Source organism: Rhipicephalus microplus, chromosome 4, assembly GCF_043290135.1.
Source record: "Rhipicephalus microplus isolate Deutch F79 chromosome 4, USDA_Rmic, whole genome shotgun sequence".
Classification (NCBI taxonomy): Eukaryota; Metazoa; Arthropoda; class Arachnida; order Ixodida; family Ixodidae; genus Rhipicephalus; species Rhipicephalus microplus.
Genome location: NC_134703.1, coordinates 74,838,191 through 74,863,579, shown reverse-complemented (window position 1 = coordinate 74,863,579; position 25,389 = coordinate 74,838,191). Strand labels below are relative to the sequence as shown.

Below are 25,389 nucleotides of genomic sequence, written 5' to 3'. Positions count from 1 at the left end.
TTCTTAAGGGGATTGCGGATGACGCATTCAACCTCCTCATCTGCAAAAATTTCTCAACAGTGGACGCCATTATAAAAGAATGTCAGCGCTTTGAGCAAGCGGAGAGCCGGCGGATAAACAGCGTGTTTACCCGCCTTCCGAATACGGCTGCAACATTATCTTGCGAAGACCCTGCAAGAACACAGCCACCACCTCTAGATTCTACGGATCAGATGACCCGAATTGTACGGCGTGAACTTGAAGTCATTGCCTCTGCTCCGGCTCACACCGCTGCAAGTGACACCACCCCACTGACTTCTAACATGGTTCAAGCCATCGTCCGCCAAGAACTCGCCAGCATAGGTATTCCCTCGGTGTGCGCTTTGCCCAGCCCGCAGCGAGCTTCATGGCGTCCACCCTCGTCCTATCACGAGCAGCAGTTTACGGCCCGATCTCGCGACCTTGCTGCGTGGAGAACCGCCGACAATCAACCAATTTGTTTTCATTGCCAACGCATCGGTCATGTCGTCCGTTACTGCAATTACCACTGGTCCTCGCCACCTCGGACTTCATCTCAACCTCACTACCGGCAGGACAGCACCCGCTTCGCGTCTGCCACGCAGCCTTCTCCGCAAAACAACTACAGAAGGTTCAACAGCCGATTTCCGACACCGCATGGTCATCAGTCGCGTTCGCCTCCAGGACGTCGCCAGTCATCTCGCTCACCGCAGACTCGCAGGCCGTCGTCCCCATTCAACCCCGCTCCTGCCTACCCGGAAAACTAAACGGTGCAGCGCCCAGAGGTGACGCTGCATTTTTGACTCCCTCCACAAGTCCTCTCTTGACGCTTCCGAAGAGACAAAATTTGTTAGACGTTGCCGTTGACGGTGTAGCTATTTCTGCCCTTATAGATACTGGAGCGCACATTTCTGTAATGAGCGCGAACCTTCGCCGACGCCTACATAAAGTGCTCACGCCTACCGCTTCCCACAAACTTCGTGTCGCTGATGGGAGGACCCCTGATGTTCAAGGGTTGTGCACGGCCCGTGTGTCCATTGCCGGTCATCCTACATTAGTTCAGTTTGCCGTCATTGAAATGTGTCCTCATGACCTAATACTTGGTTTGGACTTCCTGTCACGTCATTCTGCGCTCATTGATTGTGCCACTGGTGCTCTTCAGCTTGAACTGCCGCAGTTTGCCGATTTTCCAGCTGACTATTCTCCCCGTTTATGCTCTCCTCACCACGTTCGCTTGCTCCCGCAAGCTGCTACATATGTCACTTTGTCGTGCTCACGTCATGCGCCCGATGGTGACTAACTTGTCACTCATATAGTCGACGTACTGATGGCCCGAGACGTCGCCCTTGCTCACATTGTTGTCGCCGTCGCTAATAATACAGTGGTTATACCACTTCTCAACGCGAGTCTCTTGACTCAAGTTATTGCGCAAGACATGTCTTTGGCCACCCTATCTCCACTTGACAGGTGCAACGTTATTATTTTGGACATCAATACTACATCCCCCTGTCTTGGCCGCAATTACACTCTGCCTGCAGATGACATGAACTAGATGATTGCTCCCGACCTCACTGCAGTGCAAGCTGCCAGCCTCCGTAGTCTCCTAACATCATACAGAGTCGTTTTCGACTTTGACCACCGCCCTCTCAGCCAAACAACTGCAGTGACTCACCGGATCAACACTGGTGATGCCAGTCCTATACGGCGGCGTCCATATCGCGTATCTCACAAGGAACGCCAAGTAATTCAGAATGAAGTGGACAAAATGATTACTAAAGACGTAATAGAACCCTCATCCAGCCCCTGGGCCTCCCCAGTCATGCTCGTTGAGAAGAAGGATGGCAGCTGGCGCTTTTGCGTGGACTATCGCCATTTAAATAAAGTGACCCACAAAGATGTCTACCCTTTGCCTCGGATTGATAACGCCCTCGATTGCCTCCATGGTGCCCAATACTTTTCGTCTATCGACCTTCGGTCCGGCTATTGGCAAATTTCCGTCGACCCCATGGATCGTGAAAAAACCGCTTTCGTTACGCCCGACGGCCTCTACCAGTTCAAAGTCATGCCGTTTGGACTGTGTAATGCACCGGCAACTTTCGGGCGAATGATGGACTCCCTTCTCCAAGGATATAAGTGGTCATCTGCTTATGTTACTTGGACGATGTCTGCGTCTTTACACCTACCTTTTACAGCCATATAACACGTCTGTCAGCCGTTCTGGATGTTTTTCGAAGAGCTGCTCTCCAGCTCAATTCTGCAAAATGCCATTTCGGATGTTGCCAAATCACCATACTCAGCCACCTTGTCAGTGCCGATCGTGTTCAACCAGATCCCGAAAAGGTGCGAGCAGTACAACAATTTACTGAACCACGCTCAACCAAGGACGTCCGAAGTTTTGTAGGGCTGTGTTCCTATTTTCGTCGATTTGTCCACAACTTCGCCGAAATCGCTCGACCGTTTACTGATCTCATAAAGAAGGGCGTTCCCTTCGCATGGGGTATAGAGCAAGCGGACGCCTTTTAGGCTCTTATCCATCTGCTGACTACGCCACCAATACTGCCCCATTTCGACCCTGCATCACCTACAGAGCTTCGGACCGATGCCAGTGGCCATGGAATTGGAGCGGTCTTGGCCAACGACAGCACGGGAAGGACCACGTGATTGCTTACGCCAGTCTTCTTTCACCTGCCGAACGGAAGTTCTCCATCACTGAGCGTGAATGCCTAGCTTTAGTGTGGGCCGTGGCGAAATTCAGGCCTTACCTGTATGGCCGAACATTTTTCACTGTTACGGACCATCACGCTCTTTGCGGGCTGTCATCGCTAAAGGACCCATCTGGACGTCTTGGTCACTGGGCGCTCCGTCTGCAAGAATACTCATTCGTGGTCCACTACAAGTCGGGACGCCTGCACAAAGACGCAGACTGTTTGCCACGTTATCCGGTTAAAACGCCCGACTTGACAGACCTTGATTCAGACCCCTGCGTTCTCTCCATCCACGCTTTGGGTGATATCTCCACCGAACAACGATGTGACCCGTCGTTACTCTCCATCATCGAGCGTCTGACCTCTGCTCCAACAGACCCTTCCATTCGCCTGTTCGAACAGCACGACAACATTCTGTACCGTCACAGCTTCAACGCTGATTGCCCGGAATTACTACTCGTGCTTCCCCATCACCTGCGTACCAGCGTTCTCGAACAACTACATGACGTACCTACAGCCGGTCACCTAGGCGTCTCTCGTACCTACGATCGTGTGCGACGTCGCTTTTTCTGGCCCGGACTGTATCGTTCTGTGATTCGCTACGTCACTGCTTGCGACTGCTGCCAATGCCGCAAGCGCCCCTCTGTGCTACCGTCTGGCCTCCTACAGCCCATTGACATACCGACAGAACCATTCTTCCGTGTTGGCCTTGACCTGTTGGGCCCGTTTCCTACGTCCACCTCCGGAAATAAGTGGGTTGCAGTCGCCACAGACTATGCCACACGCTTTGCCATCACTAAAGCACTGCCGACAAGCTGTTCCACTGACGTCACTGACTTTCTCTTGTATGAAGTCATTCTTCATCACGGCGCTCCGTGGCAGCTGCTTACTGATCGAGGAAGGTACTTTCTTTCACGTGTTGTGGATGACATTCTCCGCGCCTGCTCCACTGAGCACAAGCTTACCACCACTTATCATCCACAGACAAATGGATTGACCGAGCGTCTGAACCGAACGCTGACGCAGATGCTGTCAATGTACGTTTCGCCAGATCACCGTGACTGGGACAAAGCACTCCCCTTTGTCACGTTCGCGTACAATTCTTCATGGCACGACACAGCTAGTTATTCGCCGTTTTATTTGCTATTTGGCCGACATCCAGCATTACAATTTGACACGCTCCTTCCTTCGGCTGCCCCCTTGCCTACTGAGTACGCCAGCGATGTCGTTTCTCGAGCCCATGCAGCCCGTCAGCTTGCCCGTGATCGGCGGCACTTGTCGCAAGCGCACCAAAAAAACCGCTATTACAGTCGCCACCAAAGCGTGCACTTCTCACTGGGGTCTCTGGTACTTCTCTGGACACCAAACCGACAAGTCTGCTTATCAGAGAAGCTACTATCACACTACCATGGCCCCTACAAAGTGTTACAACTTAGTGACGTGACCTACGAGATCGCACCCCTAAACAATGCCTCTTCGACCACCTCACTCCAGACAGACGTTGTACACGTTTCCAGACTCAAACCGTATCACCCTCCTCGTTTGTCGCCGCCGTACTAAGCGCCGTGACGGCGCTTCCGCCACAGGGGAGTGATTTTACGGTGAATCATCGACAGGAGCAAGCGTGGCACTTAGCGAAGATGAAGAAGACGCCTGTACGTTAGGCGCTTGCGCGAGAGGCAACTCAGACATCTTGTTCGGCTGCCGATTCTCGGTGGACGCTATCCTGTAAGCCTAGACCTTGCCCTGTCACAATATCTTGGTTTCCCAGATAATAATAAAGACCCACCAACCAGCCTGTTGGCTTTCTGCATCTAAAGTTCCTCCAATATCGGCCCACCTTTCAACAAGCGATGATGTCACGAGGTTACGTCACCATGCGACGTACTGATAAAGTCATGACCGATGATTTCGTCACGTGTTGATTCTGTTGCGTTAATTGTTTTGACGCCCGTAATGGTTGAACTGTTGATTGTGAATTGTTAATTTTTAGGTGGGTCGATGAGATTAAAAAGTTTGCAGGTCGAGCGTGGCAGCAGAAAGCACGGGACGGGGTCGATTGGCGCATCATGGGAGAGGCCTTCGGTCCGCAGTGGTCTCAGTCGGGCTCATGATGATGAACTGTTGAGCTTTTGCATCACTGGCTACTTGCAGAGTATGATAAGGCATCAAATGTTATAAACTTTATGTCGCTAGCATAACTAACTCCGCTAAACTGCGCATCTCGCTCCTCGGCGAATGAAAAAAGAAAAGCTTACACACTAGATGCGCCGGTGGCATTCATGATCGCGCTATGCCTGCTGGGACATGACTGCAGGAACGCGAACATCGTGAACCACGGAACGAGCGCCAGGATGGCGCAGTATCGCACGATGGTCGGCGATTTCATGTTGAACTTGGTGATGGCGTATCCGCCGAGAACGGTGCCACCACACGCGCTGGGCACCGCCACCATACCTGCGCCAAAAACATGTGATCCACAAGTTGTAGCGACAAGTGCGCCAATTGTCTTCTTATGGAAGAATACAGCGTGCGGTGGCACGGACAATGTCAAACATGACTTATACGAGCAGCTGAGGCATATAAGAAATAATGCTTAAAAATGCGTTTTTTGTTCTCTGTGCTGTAACAGTATGATAGGTTTTACGTCCCAAAACCAAGATAAGATTATGAGGGAAGCCGTTGTGGAGGGCTCCGAAAATTTTTACCAACTGATGTTATTTAACCTGCACTGACATGGTACAGTCTACAGGCCCCTATACTATTTCGCCTCCATCGAAATGCAACTGCCGCGGCCGGTATCGAACCCGCAACCTTCGGGTCAGAAGCCGAGCATCGTAGCCACTGCTTCATCTCTGTGCTATAGTTTGCAACTTATTTATGAATCTGCCTGATGACCTCGTGTTTGTGGAATGTATTAAAATAAGTCAATTGAATTTTGTTTATTAGATTAGTATTCGTAAGGTATTTTTATTGAAGAGCAATTTCCTTAGGCTCTCACTATTCTTTTTTTATCACTTTATTTTACCCACCACAATGGTGTAGTCGTGAAGGTTTTTCGATTGTTCTCCTGATGGCGGCGGCATAGAATCCTTCCCAGCCGCAACGACCACATTTTTCATAAAGACAGAATGTTTTGGGCCCGAGTTCTTGAACTTAAGTGCACGTTCAACGCCCTATGTTGTCTAAATTTTCCGAATTCTCCACTACAGTATCCTGAATATCATATCATGGCTTTCAGACGTTGAATCCCAACAATTATTAATATTATGTAACTGATTTGAATGTAGTCAGAAGATTGTCAACAGAAGGGCTAAGAATTTTGACCAAGACACGTGGCGTGACGCAATACAAACTTCTATTCTGGCTTGTTCAGTATTCAGCCCCGCCGCGGTCTAGTAGCTGAGGCACTCGGCTGCTGACCCGCACGTCGGTGGGATCGAATCCCGGCTGAGGCGGCTGCATTTTCGATGGAGGCGAAAATGCTGCAGGCCCGTTTTCTCACATTTGGGTGCACGTTAAAGAACTCCAGGTGGTCTAAATTCCCAAAGCCCTCCACTACGGCGTCTGTCAGATTCATATGGTAGTTTTGGAACGTTAAACCTCACATATCAATCAAATCAATTTTTCTGTATTCAGTTTGTCATTTCCTGTATTTCTTAAGAGCATGGCGATTCTGTACGTGCTGTATATATCTGGTAGTCCGAAAAATACACACCCAGTAAGTGCATTGCGGGTGATAAAGTCTAAATAAACCTTAACAGTGTTGTATGGTGGCTATGCTTACCACTTTTTAGCGCTTTGTACAGAGATAAGTATGTATCTGGCACGCAGCTTCTATGTGACGGTGAATGATCCGAACACAAAGTTTAGATGCTGATTACTCTCCTAAGAAAGTAACAAAGAAATATTGTGTGGCTCCAAACCAATATTTTATTTCAAATGCCTTTTGACACACACACACATCAAATTCGGACATGGTCAGCGTAAGTATCAACAGGATTAAAAATATCATTGATCCTGCTTAAGTTTTTGACTGCAACCATTCTTGCAGGCTTATCATCTTTTCATTATTGTGTATGCCGATACCAATGAATATCCTAAATTATGTTTTGTTGTGCCATGAATTCACGTACATATCACGAGTAAACACAGACTGTCACGTGGTCTCTGAATAACACGTGAAGTATTCACGTTGGCACGTTGGCGCATGTGCGTACCCAAAAGACTTGAGGCCCGAGTGGGAGAGACGCCAAACATGGAAATGAAGATTTTTGTTGCAAATCCAGTGAGTCCGGACCCGATCATTGCTGTAAAAAAAAGCACTGTATTGAGGCTACCACTCAGCGGTCGCAGGATCTTTCACCGTATATTGTCATAGATAGCTCCAAGTATTTGGAGGTACGTCGTACAGGGCCAAGGAAGTGACAGATATTGCGAAAACGTTCAAAACATTACCCCCTTTTACCATGCTTATTTTGGAGTATATATGAAAGTAAAGTCTTTAACGTCTTTAAAGTCTACAACGTTTCGAGTCGCTATTAGGTTGCCGTAGTTAGCCCCTTGTAAAATCAACATGTAAGAGTGGCAGTGTGCCTGCTATAAAGGATGGCCAACCAATCACGTGAGAAGAATTCATGCCAACAAAGACTGAAAATTTTATACACTGAACTAAGATACAAAGAAAGAAATCCATGTAGTTATAGCACTTTGTGGCTACTCTCAACTGCCTTTTGCCGTCTGCGATCATCACTGCCATCATGCCCCGTATACATATATTTTTGTATATAAATATCAAAGCCTTGGAAAAAATAATACAGAAAACTGTTTTCTGACGTGCGGAATCGAACAGCTGACCTCTAGCTCCGCAGCTCAGCGGCGTTAGCCATTGAAAAACGAGAGCATAGTTTCTTGGTTTTCGTACCACCTAGCGTTAAACCTTCTTTCTTCAAATTGCACACGGGCACGCTACCTGTAAAAGCATGGCTTGAACAAGGAGATATTTTTGTGCCATGGGGAGTGAACGCTCTTTTGTGTAACGAAGCTGAAACTGTGGAACATGTTTTTATTCATTGTTGGTATGTTGCATTTTATTGAACTGTCCTGCAGAGAACATGAAAGAAGGATCTACGAGTTGACGCTTTCGGTATTCGTTTTCTGCCTGTTCGAAAAAAATAGTGTCCCTCATTACTGTTTCATGTTTCTATGTCTTATAGCATATAGAGGTCACGTAAGGATATACGAAATATTGAGACCTAAGTGGGATCAGTTGACGCCCGTTTTGTTAAACAGGTCTAGAAGCTCAGAGAAGTGTTGGAGTACTGAGGGGCAAGCGATGAAATCCTTGGTATATTACCCACACTGAAACTATCAAAAAGAGTAAGTAAGTGCACCCAGTCTTACTTACGCTGGTCAGTGATGTGTGGCACATGATGTGTATATATGTATCAAATGTACCAACATTGCAATAAAGAAAAATTCACAGCATATCTATGGAGGGAACGATGATCAGTGAGGTGAAGCATCTGTCCATCCGTCCGTCTGTATGTACGCCTGCATGTCTGTCTGCATGTCTGTCTCTTTGTGACGGACGGACATATAGACGCTTCACTCCATCTGTCATCATTCAATCTGTGGAGATGCTGTGAATTTCTATACAAAACCCCTGACGCCGTCTGGCAGTATCACTAGCAAGGACATGTGCACACAATGCCATCTAGTGAGCAATTCTTAAAACGTGGCTACTACTACAGCATAATACTACTACGACGTAACGACCCACATCCTGAGGAGCTTCCTCCCCAAAAAAGGTGGAACGCACGGCCTCTCATTCAGCGCCTACAGATACCTGGCACGCTGTCCGCTGAACCATGGTCACACGCTATGTAGACATTAGAAACAAGCCATTATATCTAACACTTTCCTCTCACAGTGAGCGTGCTAACAATGTCGTGTGGCATCTGGAAGCAGAAAAGCAATGTAATGCATCATGACCGCGGCCTACGCGAGTTACTCCTGTAACACGTCGGTGCTACGTTCCGTCTCATTCAGCGCGTTTTAAAAACGCCTGAACACTCCGCGAGGGGGTGACCAAGATGGCGCGCCCACCTCGCGTGGCTGTCTCATCGCATTCCTCGCTTACACTCAACCGGAGAAAAATTGCGGCCGGGCTAAAACGTGGACCCGAAGCGCGGTGTATTTCCCTGCAGTCCAGCGATGGCGTTAAATCGTTCTTTAGCACGACGTGGGATGGCGACCCTAATCCAAGTTTTCTATGCAATCAGAGACACTTTTCTGGCTTTCAAGCAGCTTTCAGTAATTAAGCTCTCACCATTGACTATTAAAGCTACCATTTAGGATTGTTTACTAATTATTCGTGGACGTTCGCCACCGTGACGGAGATGTGCCGCTAAGCGTCAACAGTAGGTACATCCACGTTGGACGATATTATAGCTGCTGCAAGCACATTGACATTGTGCAAGCTATATCATATACAATAAAATATCAATTCGAGCATATATTAACTAATATCAACATACAATAATTATATCAATTGCAGTTGTAATAATTGCAATGATCATTCCACTAGGTATGTAAAGATCGTTTTTCGGTTCGTGTTATCATCATCATCATCATCATCATCATCATCAGCCTGTCTACGTCCACTGCAGGACAAAGGCCTCTCCCATGTTCCGCCAGTTAACCCGGTCCTGTGCTTGCTGTTGCCAATTTATACCCGCAAACTTCTTAATCTCATCTGCCCACCTAACCTTCTGTCTCCCCCTACCCCGCTTCCCTTCTCTGGGAATCCAGTTGGTGACCCTTAATGACCAGCGGTTATCCTGTCTACGTGCTACATGCCCGGCCCATGTCCATTTCCTCTTCTTTATTGCAGCTATGATATCCTTAACTCCCGTTTGTCCCCTAATCCACTCTGCTCTCTTCTTGTCTCTTAAGGTTACACCTACCATTTTTCTTTCCATTGCTCGCTGCGTCGTCCTCAATTTAAGTTGAACCCTCTTTGTGAGTCTCCAGGTTTCTGCTCCGTAGCTAAGTACCGGCAAGATACAGCTGTTATATACCTTCCTCTTGAGGGACAGTGGCAATCTACTTGTCATAATTTGAGAGTGCCTGCCGAATGTGCTCCACCCCATTCTTATTCTTCTAGTTACTTCAATCTCGTGGTTAGGCTCTGCGGTTATTACCTGTCCTAAGTAGACATAGTCTTTTACAACTTCAAGTGCACTATTACCTATCGCAAAGCGCTGCTCCTTTCCGAGGTTGTTGTACATTACTTTCGTTTTCTGCAGATTAATTTTAAGACCCACCTTTCTGCTCTCCTTGTCTAACTCTGTAATCATGAGTTGCAATTCGTTCCCTGAGTTACTCAACAATGCAATGTCATCGGCGAAGCGCAGGTTACTGAGGTACTCTCCATTAACTCTTATCCCTAACTGTTCCCATTCTAGGCTTCTGAAAACGTCCTGTAAGCACGCAGTGAATAGCATTGGGGAGATTGTGTCCCCCTGCCTTACACCCTTCTTTATTGGTATTCTGTTGCTTTTTTTATGAAGCACTATGGTAGCAGTTGATCCCCTGTAGATTTCTTCCAGAATGTTTATATATATTTCATCTACGCCCTGATTCCGCAGTTTCTGCATGATGGCTGATATTTCTACTGAATCAAACGCCTTCTCGTAATCTATGAAGGCTATGTATAGTGGTTGGTTATACTCTGAGCATTTCTCTATTACCTGATTTATAGTATGAATGTGGTCAATTGTTGAGTAGCCTGTTCTAAATCCTGCTTGTTCCTTTGGTTGATTGAATTCTAATGTTTTCTTTACTCTGCTAGCAATTACCTTTGTAAATAGCTTGTATACTACAGACAGCAAGCTGATCGGCCTGTAATTCTTCAAGTCCTTGTCATCTCCTTTCTTATGTATTAAGATGATGTTAGCGTTCTTCCAAGACTCTGGTACTTTTCCCGTCAGGAGACACCTCGTAAATAGAGTGGCTAGTTTTTCTAACACAATCTGTCCTCCATCTTTCAGCAGGTCTGATGTTACTTGATCCTCACCAGCAGCTTTGCCTCTGTGCATGCTCTCCAAAGCTTTTCTGACTTCTATCATTATCGGTGGGGTGTCGTCTGGGTTACTGCTAGTTCTTATAGTATTAAGGTCGTGGTTGTCTCGGCTACTGTACAAATCTCTGTAAAACTCCTCCGCTATTTTATCTATCCTATCCATATTGGTAGTTAATTTGCCTTCTTTGTCCCTTAGTGCATACATCCGCCTTTTGCCTATCCCAAGTTTCCTCTTCACTGCTTTGACGCTTCCTCCGTTTTTCAGAGCGTGCTCAATTCTCTCCATGTTATACCTTCTTACATCGCATACTTTACGTCTATTAATCAGCTTCGAAAGCTCTGCCAGTTCTATTTTGTCTGTTGTACTTGACACTTTCATGATTTGACGCTTCTTAATTAGGTTCTTCGTTTCCTGGGAAAGCTTGCCGGTGTCCTGTCTAGCTACCCTGCCTCCAACTTCCACTGCACACTCCGTGATGATACTCGTCAGATTATCATTCATTGTATCTACGCTAAGGTTGGTTTCCTCGCTAAGAGCAGAGTACCTGTTCTGCAGTGACACTCTGAATTCCTGTACTTTCCCTCTCAGTGCTAGCTCATTGATTTGGTTCTTGCGTATCAGTTTCTGTCGTTCCTTCTTCAAGTCTAGGCGGATTCGAGCCCGTACCATTCTATGGTCACTGCATCTTACCTTGCCAACCACTTCCACATCCTGCACGACTCCTGGGTGTGCAGTCATTATAAAGTCTATTTCGTTCTTATTTACGCCATTAGGGCTCCTCCATGTCCACTTGCGGTTTTCTCGTTTTCGGTAGAAGGTATTCAAAATACGCAGATTATTGCGTTCTGCGAATTCTACTAGTAGCTCTCCTCTGGCGTTTCTAGTGCCGATGCCATAATCTCCTACTGCCTGGTCTCCAGCCTGCTTCTTCCCTACCTTTGCATTAAAGTCGCCCATTACTATAGTATACTGTGTTTTCACCTTACTCATTGCCGATTCCACGTCTTCATAGAAGCTTTCAACTGAAGCGTCATCATGGCTGGATGTAGGCGCGTAAGCTTGTACTACCTTCATTTTGTATCTTTTATTCAGTTTAATTACAATGCCTACTACCCTTTCATTAATGCTATAGTAATCCTCTATGTTGCCAGCTATGTTTCTGTGAATAAGGAACCCTACTCCCACTTCTCTTCTGTCTGCCAAGCCCCGATAGCAAATGACGTGCCCATTCTGTAGCACAGTATAGGCCTCATCTGTCCTCCTAACCTCACTCAGCCCTATTATATCCCATTTAATGCCTTCTAGCTCCTCGAATAATACAGCTAGACTTCCCTCACTAGATAACGTTCTAACGTTAAACGTTGCTAAGTTCAAGTTCCAATGGTGGCCTGTCCGTATCCAGAGATTCCTAGCACCCTCTGCTGCTTTGCAGATCTGACCACCGCCGTGGTCAGTTGCTCCGCAGCTGGTGGGGACTGAGGGCCGTGAGTTAATTGACGAATGCCTACAGGAGGGGGTGGCCAGATACTGCACCAGGGTGGCCAATCCTTCTCTGGTGAGATCATCGGTGCGTACCGGCTTTAAACCGGTACGATCAGACAGTAGTGGGAATGCTCCATGCATGTCTTCCTTATTGTTGTTCAGCAGCGTTGGCGGCCACCCACCACGGAGCCCAACGAGGGGACGCTGCAAGGTTACAAATGCTGAAACCTGCAGACGCCAGCCGTACAACGCCACTATAACCCAATGCGCCTAGACCAAGGTAGGCTATTTGCACAGGGTTAACCCTAGCCGCCAGGAAGTTTGGAAGTAAACGGAAGAGAGTAGAAGACAGGAGAGATAAATAGCAAGAGATAAAGACGAAGATGTAGGGAGAGAGAGATAGGAAAAGGCGACTGCCGATTCCCCTGGGTGGGTCAGCTCAGGGGTGCCGTCTACGTGAAGCCGGGGCCAAAGGGGTGTGTTGCCTCTGCCGGGGGGCCTTAACGGTCCAATCACCCAGCGTCGGCTCAACCCCCAGGATCCCCTTTTCCTCGGACACGGCAAAGCCACGCACGGCTAGGCGTGGGAGGGAGTCGAAACTCCCCCGTTAGCTCGGGTTCGTGGTGTCGCTACACACCAAACGCCTACTTGCGCAGGCGCCCCTGCGCCCTTGACAATTATAACATGTAAACTAATGAAACACTATTTTATACTTTAATCATGTGACATTTAATTATAAATAAACCCGGCATGGTTTCCGAGAAGATTTTTCATGCCCTGAACAACTAACTATTTTTGTTTCAATCTGGTTATGCGATAGATAAAGTGCAAATAATAGAGTGCATATTCCTCGATTTCAGAAAGGCATTCGATGCAGTGGCACACGATCTTCTTATTTCAAAACTATGATCCTACAAATTGAATGAACATGATGTCGCATGGGTTGCTGAATATATTTGTCCAAGGTTTCTCATCTACATATACTCCTGTGACTTCAGATGTTCCGCCGGAATCAGTTCTTGGTCCCTATTTGTTATCGCTTTTCTTTAATGATATTACAAATGATCTTAAAACTCCAATTAGGATATTTGTGGCTGACTGGGTATTTATAGAGTTAGACATAAAAAGAGTGACATTACTGCACGGTGTTTTAAACATAGGATTACATTTTGATGAATGGGAAGCGTCCTTTTATTTTCGAAACTGTTTTCACGTCACCTTTTCAAGAAAACGCATATTTCAGTCTTGCACACATATACACTGTATAATATTGTTATGGAAAAGAAGAGACGCTGTAACGACGAGGCTAGGGATTAGATATATTCAAAACCAGCGGTAATGGCGTAACCGGTTCACCAGCGACCGAGGAGACACAACTCTTCGTCTTACTCATCAGGCACACACGCGCGTAGCCCCCTAGAATATTAATATACATGCATGTAGCATAACCCCCGGCAGCACAAGCGCCGTCTCGGCGCATCTAAATGTCAATGTCACTAGAAGAGTTGCAGGGCTTCAAGCGCGCAACATGTACAATATTGGTAGCCTGTTGGGCACATGAAGGCGACGGGATGGCAGGACCAATTTCATGTTACAGGAGTAACCACACAAAGGACTCGGTATGGGCCTGTGTAGCGAGTAAGCAGTTTTTCTGACAAGCCAACTTGACGGGTTGGAGACCAGAGCAAAACCAAAGAACCGGGCAGGAAGTGTACGTCGCGGTGTCGTTGGTCATACAAGTGCCGTTGCTTCTCTTGAGAGGTCAGAAGGTGAGTAAAGGTGATTTCGCATGCGTGAGCGGCCCGAGTGATAGCGTCCATGGCATATTCACTGGTCGGTACTCCAGGGGACGGTATGACGGTGTCTAGAGGCAATGTTGGTTTTCGGCCAAACAGCAGAAAAATGGAGAGCAACCAGCAGTGTCATGGCGGGAAGAAGTGTAAGCAAATGTGACGTACGGCAATGCGAGATCCCAGACGGTGTCGTTGGTAGAAACATACTTAGTGAGCATGTCTGTAAGAGTTCGATTTAGACACTCCGTGAGTCCATTGGTTTGCGGGTGGTATGGCGTAGTCAGCTTGTGTCTCGTTTTACAGGACTGAAAGATGTCGGCTATGACCTTCGACAAAAAGGTGCGGCCAGGGTCTGTAACCAGCTGCCGTGGGGCTCCGTGTTGCAAAATCACGTCTTTGAGGAGGAAGTCGGCGACATCTGTGGTGCAGCTTGTTGGGAGAGCTCGTGTGATGGCATAACGCGTTATACCAACACCTATAAAGGTGGGATCAACCACGTTTTGGGGCCATCCTCACATAAACAAATCTTGAACTATATGCTGTATTCCCAAGCAGAAAGGAAAATATGCCATTTGCCTCCCATAGTTACGGTGTCCCAAATCACCCACAACTTATTTGTGTGGGGGGGAGGGAGGGGGGCAGTTGTGCTCGAGTAAACATCGAATCAAGTACAACAGACAAAATAGAACTGGCAGAGCTTTCCAAGTTGATTAATAGACGTAAGGTATGCGATGTAAGAAGGTATAACATGGAGAGAATTGAACACGCTCTGAAAAACGGAGGAAGTGTCAAAGCATTGAAGAGGAAACTTGGGATAGGCAAAAGTCGGATGTATGCGCTAAGGGACAAAGAAGGCAAAATAACTACCAATATGAATAGGATAGTTAAAATAGCGGAGGAGTTTTACAGAGATCTGTACAGTAGCCGAGACAACCACGACCCTAATACTATAAGAACTAGCAGTAACCCAGATTACACCCCACCAGTAATGATAGAAGAAGTCAGAAAAGCTTTGGAGAGCATGCCAAGGGGCAAAGCTGCTGGTGAGGATCAGGTAACATCAGATCTGCTGAAAGATGGAGGACAGATTGTGTTAGAAAAACTAGCCACCCTGTTTACGAGGTGTCTCCTGACGGGAAGAGTACCAGAGTCTTGGAAGAACGCTAACATCATCTTAATACATAAGAAAGGAGATGACAAGGACTTGAAGAATTACAGGCCGATCAGCTTGCTCTCTGTAGTATACAAGCTATTTACAAAGGTAATTGCTAACAGAGTAAAGAAAACATTAGAATTCAATCAACCGAAGGAACAAGCAGGATTTCGAACAGGCTACTCAACAATTGACCACATTCATACTATCAATCAGGTAATAGAGAAATGCTCAGAGTATAACCAACCACTATACATAGCCTTCATAGATTACGAGAAGGCGTTTGATTCAGTAGAAATATCAGTCGTCATGCAAACACTGCGGAATCAGGGCGTAGATGAAGTATATATAAACATTCTGGAAGAAGTCTACAAGGGATCAACTGCTACCATAGTGCTTCATAAAGAAACCAACAGAATACCAATCAAGAAGGGTGTAAGGCAGGGGGACACAATTTCCTCAATGTTATTTACCGCGTGCTTACAGGAGGTTTTCAGAAGCCTAGAATGGGAACAGTTAGGGATAAGAGTCAATGGAGAATACCTTAGTAACCTGCGCTTCGCCGATGACATTGCATTGCTGAGTAACTCGGGGGACGAATTTGCAACTCATGATTACCGAGTTAGACAAGGAGAGCAGAAAGGTGGGTCTTAAAACTAATCTGCAGAAAACGAAAGTAATGTGCAACAACCTCGGCAAGGAGCAGCGCTTCGAGATAGGTAATAGTGCACTTGAAGTTGTAAAAGACTATGTCTACTTAGGGCACGTAATAACCGCAGAGCAGAACCACGAGATTGAAGTAACTAGAAGAATAAGAATGGGGTGGAGCACATTCGGCAAGCACTCTCAAATTATGACAGGTAGATTGCCACTATCCCTCAAGAGGAAGGTTTATAACAGCTGTATCTTGCCGGTACTTAGCTACGGAGCAGAAACCTGGAGACTTACAAAGAGGGTTCAGCTTAAATTGAGGACGACGCAGCGAGCAATGGAAAGAAAAATGGTAGGTGTAACCTTAAGAGACAAGAAGAGAGCAGAGTGGATTAGGGAACAAACGGGGGTTAAGGATATCATAGCTGAAATCAAGAAGAAGAAATGGACATGGGCAGGGCATGTAGCGCGTAGACAGGATAACCGCTGGTCATTAAGGGTAACTTACTGGATTCCCAGAGAAGGGAAGCGGGTCAGGGGGAGACAGAAGGTTAGGTGGGCAGATGAGATTAAGAAGTTTGCGGGTATAAATTGGCAGCAGCAAGCACAGAACCGGGTTAACTGGCGGAACATGGGAGAGGCCTTTGTCCTGCAGTGGACGTAGTCAGGCTGATGATGATGATGATGATGATGATTATGATGATGATGATGATGAAACATCGAATGCGCTCGTTGGCTCGTCTGCGCACCTCTCCAACTGCCCTTCAAAAAGCGTAACTAGGGGGTGTCACACTTTGTCCATGGCTCTCATGAATTTTAGGGGCGAAGCTCCTAATGGCGTGGCTTGGGCGTCCCTCGTATGTAACCACCAGTGGCACATACCCGAAATAGGTATAACACTTGACCTCCAAGGTGGTGCCAGTGGGAGATTTCTTCTGTGCGTTGTTTAACATTAAAAAATAGTGCTCAATGTACATGCCAATGGCTGCTAATGGGGAATGAGAGACATGAGCATTCGGCTTTTAGTCAACGCGCACGCTGCGATCCCCATTAGCAGCCATTGGCATGTACATTGAGCACTATCGGACAAGAAAGGGATGCTACATTATACTCGCTGGGTGTAACCTCCTTAGCTTTAGAAAGGTTTAGCGAGCGTTGAGCCGCAGTGCCATGAATACAATGAACTTGTATATACCATGAATGAACTCAAGGTGGTTAAAAATGAGAAGTAGATACGAAGCGCAAGCCGTAAGAAAGTAAAAGCCGAATTCTCCTGTCTCTCATTTCTCATTAGCAGCCATTGGCATGTAAATTGAGCCCTATCTGACAGGGAAAGGTTGCTACGTTATACTCGCTGGGCGTAACCTCCTTGGTTTTCGAAAGGTTTAGCGAGCGTTTGGTCGCAGTGCCATGAATACAGTGAACTAGAATATACCATGAACTCGAGGTGGTTAAAGATGGGAAGTGGACCCAAAGCGCAGGCCGTAAGAAAGTGTGCGTGTGCCACCTCTCGTTTAGTCCTTGGAATGTCCGCTGGATGGCGGTGCTTCTATATGGGGAATATATGATAAAAAGATGCGAGATGGTGGGACTTGGAGTGTTGAATAGATGAACGAACGGACACACAAACAGATGCATGGATGGACGCATGAACGGACGCAGGGGCGGATGCATGAAAGAACGCAGGGACGGGCGCACAAACAGACGCATGGACGGTCACACAGATGGACGCATGGACGGACGAATGCTTCGCCCCACTCTCCATCATTCACTCCGTGGATATGCTGCCTTTTTTTTTCAATTGCCTATAGAGAAAAAAAATGACTATTTTGAAAGAATGAAACCCGTTCTTACCCCCCACCCCGAAAATTTTGCCTACGGCCCTAGCCCTCTATCATCGCCTCCGGTGAAAACTCATGGAGTGCGTATTTGCCAGCAGAGAATCCAGCATACGCATGTTAGAACTTTAGGGGCCTGGAATATTCTTCTTTCGCCACGTGTTTTTTTTTTTTTTGCTCACAAATACAAAATCATTGTGGTGTAAAGATGAACAGTTTCGCTGCAAAACATTAAATTCACAGAGATATTCGTTCTTGTTTTTCAGTGTCGAAACTATGCTGTCTGCAGTGTACCGTACGCACAGGGCTCATCAAACGAAGGTCTTCGGAAATGTTCCCGAGAGCAAGTCAGTGCGTTCGATAATCCGGAACATTTCGTCTTGTACTCGATTTGCTTTGCAGTTTCAGTAAGTGAGAGTGGTCTACTACGGCCATAAGTTATTATTAATCAAGCCTAATTTTGTTATAATAACTGCTGGGGCTTTACATCCAAAAATGACCATCAGGATTGTCGTAGCGGAACGCTTCAAGAATTTAGACTTCGTGAGCTAGTTTCTGCACGCGTCTCTAGCATTATGCCTCCATTGAAATGCACCCGTCAATGCCAGGGTTCCATCGCATGACCTTCGGGCCAGCAGTTGAGTACAGTAACCACTATAACACAAAGGTGAGTCTTAAGGCTTACCTTCAGCGGCTGCAGCAAATGTCAAGCACAAGAAGGTGGCGTTGGTGCTGAGCCTCTTTATGTGGTTCTTGAGGCTGCGCTTGGAAAGTTCCGGTGTCAACACGCCGGTGGTCCGCGAGGTCTGCGCCCCCTGGCCCTCTGGTGTAGCCCCAGTGGCCGGTGGTGGCAGATTCACAGAGGCGCGGCGACTTCCATGTGCATGATCGGGGTCTGGGTTGAAATAAACCTGGCCATCCGGTGCCGCTATGGCTGGTTCCACACTCGGGGCTACCACTGGTACAGTAAGGGGTTTCTTCGAATTCTGTCTCTTCTTCCTCTGTATCTCTGAGAGGTCCTTCTCTCTCTGCTGAGCAGCTAGACAGAAGAATGAGAACGGTTCTCACGTACAGGAGCAGAGGCGGAATCACAACATCATCGTGTTCGCTAGTTTCTCAGATGTTCACATTTCCACGGGCCCCTCACGTCCTTTCGGGCGCAGCTGTTTTGCATGTTTGTTATTCCAAGACACTTGTTGCTCCTATTCATCATCATTATCACCAGAAGCCTAACTACTGCCGTGCTAAGGGCTCCCCCCATGTTTTCCAGCACTCGACCTACACCTCTACGTGCTGCGCCCACGTTACCACCACACACTTTTTAACGCGAAAGCGTTAGAGAGCTCGTGTCACAGAAATTCCGCCGTTGGCGTCAGCCCCGTTGGTTGTGAGTGAAAAATCGTCTGTGCATCTGTGAGCGAAAAAGCAAGTTACAAAGATTGCCACGGGAAGCCACTACTTGTCAACGCGTGCGCATGCGATCACACTGAAAAAAGTCCCGCATTCGGAGGCAAAAGAAGTGCTCAAGGTCAGGAGGCGTGGTAGTTTCGATACAAGAGATTGTACAATTGCAGCATGCGACAATTTGTAACTCTACTCGCACTGGATGGGGGTGGGTGCACGTTAAAAAACCCCAGGTGGTCGAAATTTCCGGAGCCCTCCACTACGGTGTCTCTCATAATCATATGGCGGTTTTGGGACGTTAAACCCCACATATCAATCAATGAATATGTGGTCGGCTTCATCAAGAGACCTGCTTGTATTCCAATCGAAGATGCCAGACAAAACTCCACTCTTTGCAAGCAAATGATGGTGTCATACTTGCTAAGGAATTGGAAAACATTTTTCGCGTCATTTTAAGGCGCTTACAATGAATGCTTATTGTAATGCTAATGTCTTTTCTTTTCACTAGTACTACTTGGGTGGCCCAAACGCTGCGTGAAAGCTCTTTTACTCTATGTTGAAATATATCAATCAACTGAGCACCAATGTCATGGCGTTCCGCGCAAGTCACTCGATAAGAACGCTCGCACAAAAGTGCATGGGCGCCCGTGTCAATGGGGTGAACTAATGTACATCCGTGATCCACAGATAGATGGTTATAGTAGAATGTCGTCCTCAACCGATGGAGTAGCTCCGAGAGTTGCGTACGCTGAGTGCCGGGAAGTTTAAAGTGAATCGATGGAATGAATATTTCTAGATGTCAAGAAATGGCACTGGTAGCTGAGGTAATGCTGTTGACGTGACATGTCGAACCGGGTGACAATAACAGCCAGAACCGATTAACCCCAAGGTGACTTGCGAGTTCGCCCCGAATGAAAATGAAGATTGGTGGAGAAGAAAATGAGTTCGCAGAATAGGTGACACTGCAGCAGACTATGACTCAGTGGCTGGATTCCATGATGAACTATTGTGTCGTTCACGACCTCCGACGACAGAGTAGCTCTCGCCGACCGGTCCGTCGTCCGCAATCTCCTGACACCGTGTAGCTCTCGCCGAGTGGTTCCCCGTCCTCAGGTTCTTTCGACAGTGTCCCCCCTCTTTCATATCTCTTCTCTCATCTTTTTTTTTTCACTAGTATGCGGCAAGTGCCCTGTCTTCTATGTCTTTCTATTTCTACTGTTTTTTTTTATCTCCTAGCCCCACCTGCTAGAAGGAGCTTAGCCGTGTCGCCTACAAGGCAGACAGAAATTACCTCCCTTTTCTTCAAGAACCACTTAATACAACAGCTTTCTCTTGTGAGAACTGCGAAGAGGAGAAGGAAGTTCTTGCGAGAGACGAAGGCTTCAGGTGGTGCAATATGGACAGTGGTAGTGGAAATGCCGTCACAAGAAAGTGGCGCAGAAACAGAAGGCATAGAAGAGATCTTAGTGTCCAGAGTGATACCAACTCAGGAAAATAACCCTGGTAGAGGGCCCTCCACTCATCGGTGCTTTGCATATCGGTGATTCACACATCAGTGACTAATGGAGTTGAGCACGCGCGCAGTTAATGACGGCATGCAAAGTTGGAAGTCACCTCGCACAATGGCGTCGCACAAACAGTGAAAATACGACAACTTCAGCTATATATAGGACGCCCTGCATGAATAGGTGCGCTTGCTTTTTGACTAAGACCCGGAAAGTGGTATAGATCGCAATTATTACTATGCGGCACAATTAACCACGCTTGAAAGCGTGGAAAGCGACAGTCACTGCAACATGTGGTACAGTTTACCAACATAATAGTGTGTCAAAGGAAGTCTGCATAGAGCCAAAGATACCGAAATATGTAGCGCTTACTTGGCAGGAATCTGGGGAAGCTGGACATGGGGAGGCCGGTGAAGAAGGTGACGATGGAGGCTCCGAAGAATCCAAGCCACCAGGCGCCCACCCAGTTGTTGCTTGTAGATGATATGCCTAGCCTGAAAAAAACAGAGGTTTGTCCTCTACGTCCTGCTAACACTAATTGGAATTTATTTGCCTCAAGCTGCATACTCTTAATATCATCGCCACCTCATTTGACAGATGTATTATCCCCTTTCTTTCACAGCAACCCAAAGAATCATCTGAATTCACTCTCATATTTGACATTTTATAACCATTCACAATATTTTTGAAGGATCACGGTCCAGACAACTTAAGGAGTGAAAGAGCTGACTGAGTGTTGTTTTTTCTCACATGACAACCAGCTGCGCTACGCATTTTGCATGAGACAAAGTGGACGAAAAATCTGGTCCTTGATTTTATAGAGACTGTGTTCTGGTAATACCGTCAAAGGTATCTTTCATCACCTCCAATATTTTCTTTAAATTCTCGGTAAAAACGCGCGTCGGGTTCAGAACGCCGTCGCGATCAACAACGCCAAACGCGGTAATGCTACTAGCCGTGAGCGCTTCACGAATTTCAAGACGCAATCTCTTCTCTTCTTCGGACCTTTTTGGAATCCTTACCGTTCACCGTGGCGCCAACATTTGGTTCTGCTCATGTATTTTAAAGAACTTGTTTGTCTGCTCGCAAGTACTCGCGCTTGCCGCTCATCCTCCTCACACGTTGAGGAGCACTAGGTCAGGGGGAGAGATGAACAGAGCGAAGCGAAGGGAAGTAGAAAACGGGTGATGTCCCGTTTTGAGTGGTCAAAACCGTGCAACTCCGCTATTAAGGAACCATTTGAAAAATGTTTTCATGGCTAAGTGATAATTTTAGTCAGTGTAGACTCCCGCAAAACTACTACAATGCAACGAAATTTCGACCTCTCAGAGGTTTAGGAGCCCCTTTGAGTGAACTAACAACTTACATTTCTGTTCACAAACGTGAATCCTGATATTCTGCTGAACAAAATATTTGCTCATGTATCTCTACTGGGAAATCGACAGTTTTCTATGACAAATTTCATACAAGAAACGCTGAAACCACACGGTGGCCCAAGTTTGAATAAATAAGGCGTGTCACAAAACCACCTTCATGCGCAGTGCCAATGTAAATATCAGGTGAAGTCCTAAAGTGGGCACGTATTTAATCTATAGATGTCAATGTATTAACTATCCGCTTCGTGGTAAGCCCACCTCTGACGTGTAGTTCTATTTTGTATAGGAGGTCAGTCAATATCCTGGGGCCGTCTCTAATGAAAACAGTTCGAAAGCTTTTACGCACTCTAGCTTCAGTGTTTAGGCTCCGCTTTGTTGTATTGCTACAAATATGCATAATAACGTCCCACTAATGTGTAATACATTTTATAGTATGGCACACTAGCATGATTAGCCCATGTTATTTCCGAAAACATAGTAAAGCGTTGATTTATGAATATTTTAGGATTCCTAGTTTTATTCCCGTGTGAAGGCGGCTTCATTAGTCACTGAGCACTCGCATTCATCTTACAAATTCATCGACATTGTTCATCAAGTGCAGACATGCCAAAACAGCAGCTTCGCTTACTCTGAGGAGTCGACCGTTATGTTCGTGAATTTTGACAGGAAGAACGCTCCGAGAAGAAAACCCATCGCTGGTCCCAGGATCGATGTAGCGTAGAATACGCCTGCGAGAGCACACACAACCTGATTATTATGTTGATACTCCTCGGTGCATTTTACTTGCCATCGTTTCAAAATATTCTAATAAATTAAAACAAAACTGCATGATTAAACTTTCTGTGGACAATTGTTTTATTGTTATTACAACTCTCCGTTTTTTTGCTTATATTTTCTTGCACCACCTTATAGGGTCCTGCAAATGTCTCAACCTGAGCCAAAGTGGCGTTCTTGCCAACTTCAGGAATTTTGTTCAGTAACCTATGCACTGCACACAGGCAAAACTGAAATTTTAGGAGATGATATGCTTCTTTGAGAGTTCTATAGGTGTAATTTTTGCCTTCGCAATATAACTATGTTTTCAACAAAAAGAACATCCGTTAAACGCTACACTTTACTGAATATTACCTACGCAATAAATAATGAAAAATGTGAAGTTACAGTAGGTAAAGGTGCTATATTAAAATGACTATACAATGAAACCGCGGGAATGAATGAATGAATGAATATGCGTTACTTAATGTCCGGCAGTTTTACCGAGTCAGGTGGGAGAAGAGGGGATTAACCCCTGTCGCTTCCCACTTTCCGTTGATTATGACAGTGATGCCTCAGGTGACCGTGTTCAATCCTTGCATGAAACGGTCAATTTAAAGTGAATTTTTTCTGTACCTGGTTTGCAAGTTCAAATGGCGCTTACGTGGCCGAAACATTTTCGCCACTCAAAATATTTTGGAAACATGTTCGAACTAAAGTCCATCCGTAATATTCTCAAAATTTTTAGAGAAATTAGTTTTGTCGAAAACCACGGTAAATGCAGTTGGCGCAGAATGACCCAAATATTAATGTGCACTTGACTACTGAGAGGTGCACAGACCGATCTAATGTGCGTCGAGTACCTCTTGGTAACATTTAGAAGTTTTTTTTTTTCATATGACGTGAAGCCCGTTGCGAGCGGCAACATGTATTCGCCGTAGCTACCACGAATTACGCAGGAACTTGCTTCGCGAGCGCTACAATACGCATTTAAGAAACGGAGATGGCCGAAGAAGAGGCGGCAGCCCTCGCGATATCTACTACGGATGCCGAGGTGATAATAGGCGACTCTCAGGCGGCCCTACGCAACTACGCCAGCGGCCCGATCTCCCGCGAAGCAGCACACATTCCCAGAATTCACGAAGGCAATATTTGCCACAAAAACGGTGGTTTCCTCGTATGGACACCCGACCACACAGATCCTCCACTCGCAGGCAACGCGACTGCCCACGCCGCGGCTCGAGGCCTTGCACGCCGAGCTGTGGAGCCTGCCGGCAGCCCCGATGTCTCGCATACATCGAGAACAGTGCGGGAGTAGACGTGGGAGGATCGCATTACAACTTTCAGAGACATCACCCAACCCTACAGACTGAACAGATGCAAATATCCACCACCACGCGAAAACTAAACAAGAAACAGGAGGTTGCCTGGAAACTATTACAGATTCACACGTACCCGAGCCCAGTGACCCTGCTCCTCTGTTACCCAGACATTTATACATCCGACGACTGTAAGGCGGGCGGAGCAAGAGCGACGCTGCAGCACATGCTGGGGGAGTGCACCGAGAGCGTGCAGCAGTCCCCTACGAACCGGGTAGACATGGCATTCTCGAACCACGAGGTGCGATGGGAGGCGGCTCTGCTCAGCTGCGACCTCGCCGATCGACTGTGGACAGTCCGCCATACCCAGGAAGCCGCCCGTGTCCAAGGACTCGAGGCTATCACCTAGGCTAGGGTGCTCGTAGCCCCACCCCGCTAAATACCGCCGGACAACGTCAATAATGTTTTTACTCCCTCCCTCACTCACTCACTATGACGTGAATGTTCCCCAAGTGCGGTACGCCCCTGAACGAAACACAACACAAAGTGATGCGTGAACTAAAACAATTCCTTGAATGGTTTATCACAAACCGAAGAATTTGGTCGCACCGGCAATTGGTGTCCACGTCTGCTTGTTGGTAATGTCCTCAGCACACAGTAACTCACCCATGTACAGAGACACCTTATCCGACGGCGTGTTTTGGTCCAGGTAGGCCACACCCAGTGTGAAGAATGGCGAAGAACCGATGCCGTGCAGTGCGTGACCCAACTGAGGCAAGAGAGAAGACGTTTAGTGAAACCCTTTGGTGGACTCGCCGACTTCCATTTGCATCAGTCTTACAGTATGAAATAAATAACGACGCTCTTTGTAGGATGTTTTGTAATGTGTCGGCTGCCACTCCAAACATCAAGCATTGTTTGTCATAAATACACTTGGCATTTAGAACTTACTACACCAGCAATTCTCATTTAATAAACTTTTAGGCGTAAGGAGGAAAAAGAGTTTCAGCATACACACCTTTGAATGCCTTTGCAGGAGCCACATATGCAAGCGTACTCAAGTTACTAGGCTGGCTTCAATTTTATGAGTTCCCTAATGCTCTAACCTATTGTAAGGCAATAAGCAAAGGTCAATTACATATATATTGTTTCGAAAAGCGGGTCTAATGAAAAAAGTAAGCAATGTCTATGTCTTAAAGCGTGCATGCTCGCGTATGAATTTTTTAGTATGGCAGCCTCGTCATATACATGAGACGGCTTGAATTTACTTGTAAAGGCAATTTCATGTCGTTTTCCTTCACAGCAAGTGAATAATACCACCTTTTC

General features: G+C 46.7%; 1 protein-coding gene across 1 annotated transcript in view; it reads right to left on the bottom strand.

The window, feature by feature from the left end:
- Positions 1 to 25,389, bottom strand: part of LOC119172728 (solute carrier organic anion transporter family member 4A1) — a 40,813-nt gene that overhangs the window by 7,283 nt on the left and 8,141 nt on the right. Inside the window, exons 3-8 of the mRNA XM_075893103.1 lie at positions 24,730 to 24,832; positions 22,620 to 22,719; positions 20,988 to 21,109; positions 18,392 to 18,745; positions 6,923 to 7,012; positions 4,961 to 5,159 (exon numbers count right to left, since the gene is read on the bottom strand). Coding sequence (XP_075749218.1) covers positions 4,961 to 5,159; positions 6,923 to 7,012; positions 18,392 to 18,745; positions 20,988 to 21,109; positions 22,620 to 22,719; positions 24,730 to 24,832 — 968 coding nt within the window. The remainder of the gene's footprint in view (positions 1 to 4,960; positions 5,160 to 6,922; positions 7,013 to 18,391; positions 18,746 to 20,987; positions 21,110 to 22,619; positions 22,720 to 24,729; positions 24,833 to 25,389) is intronic.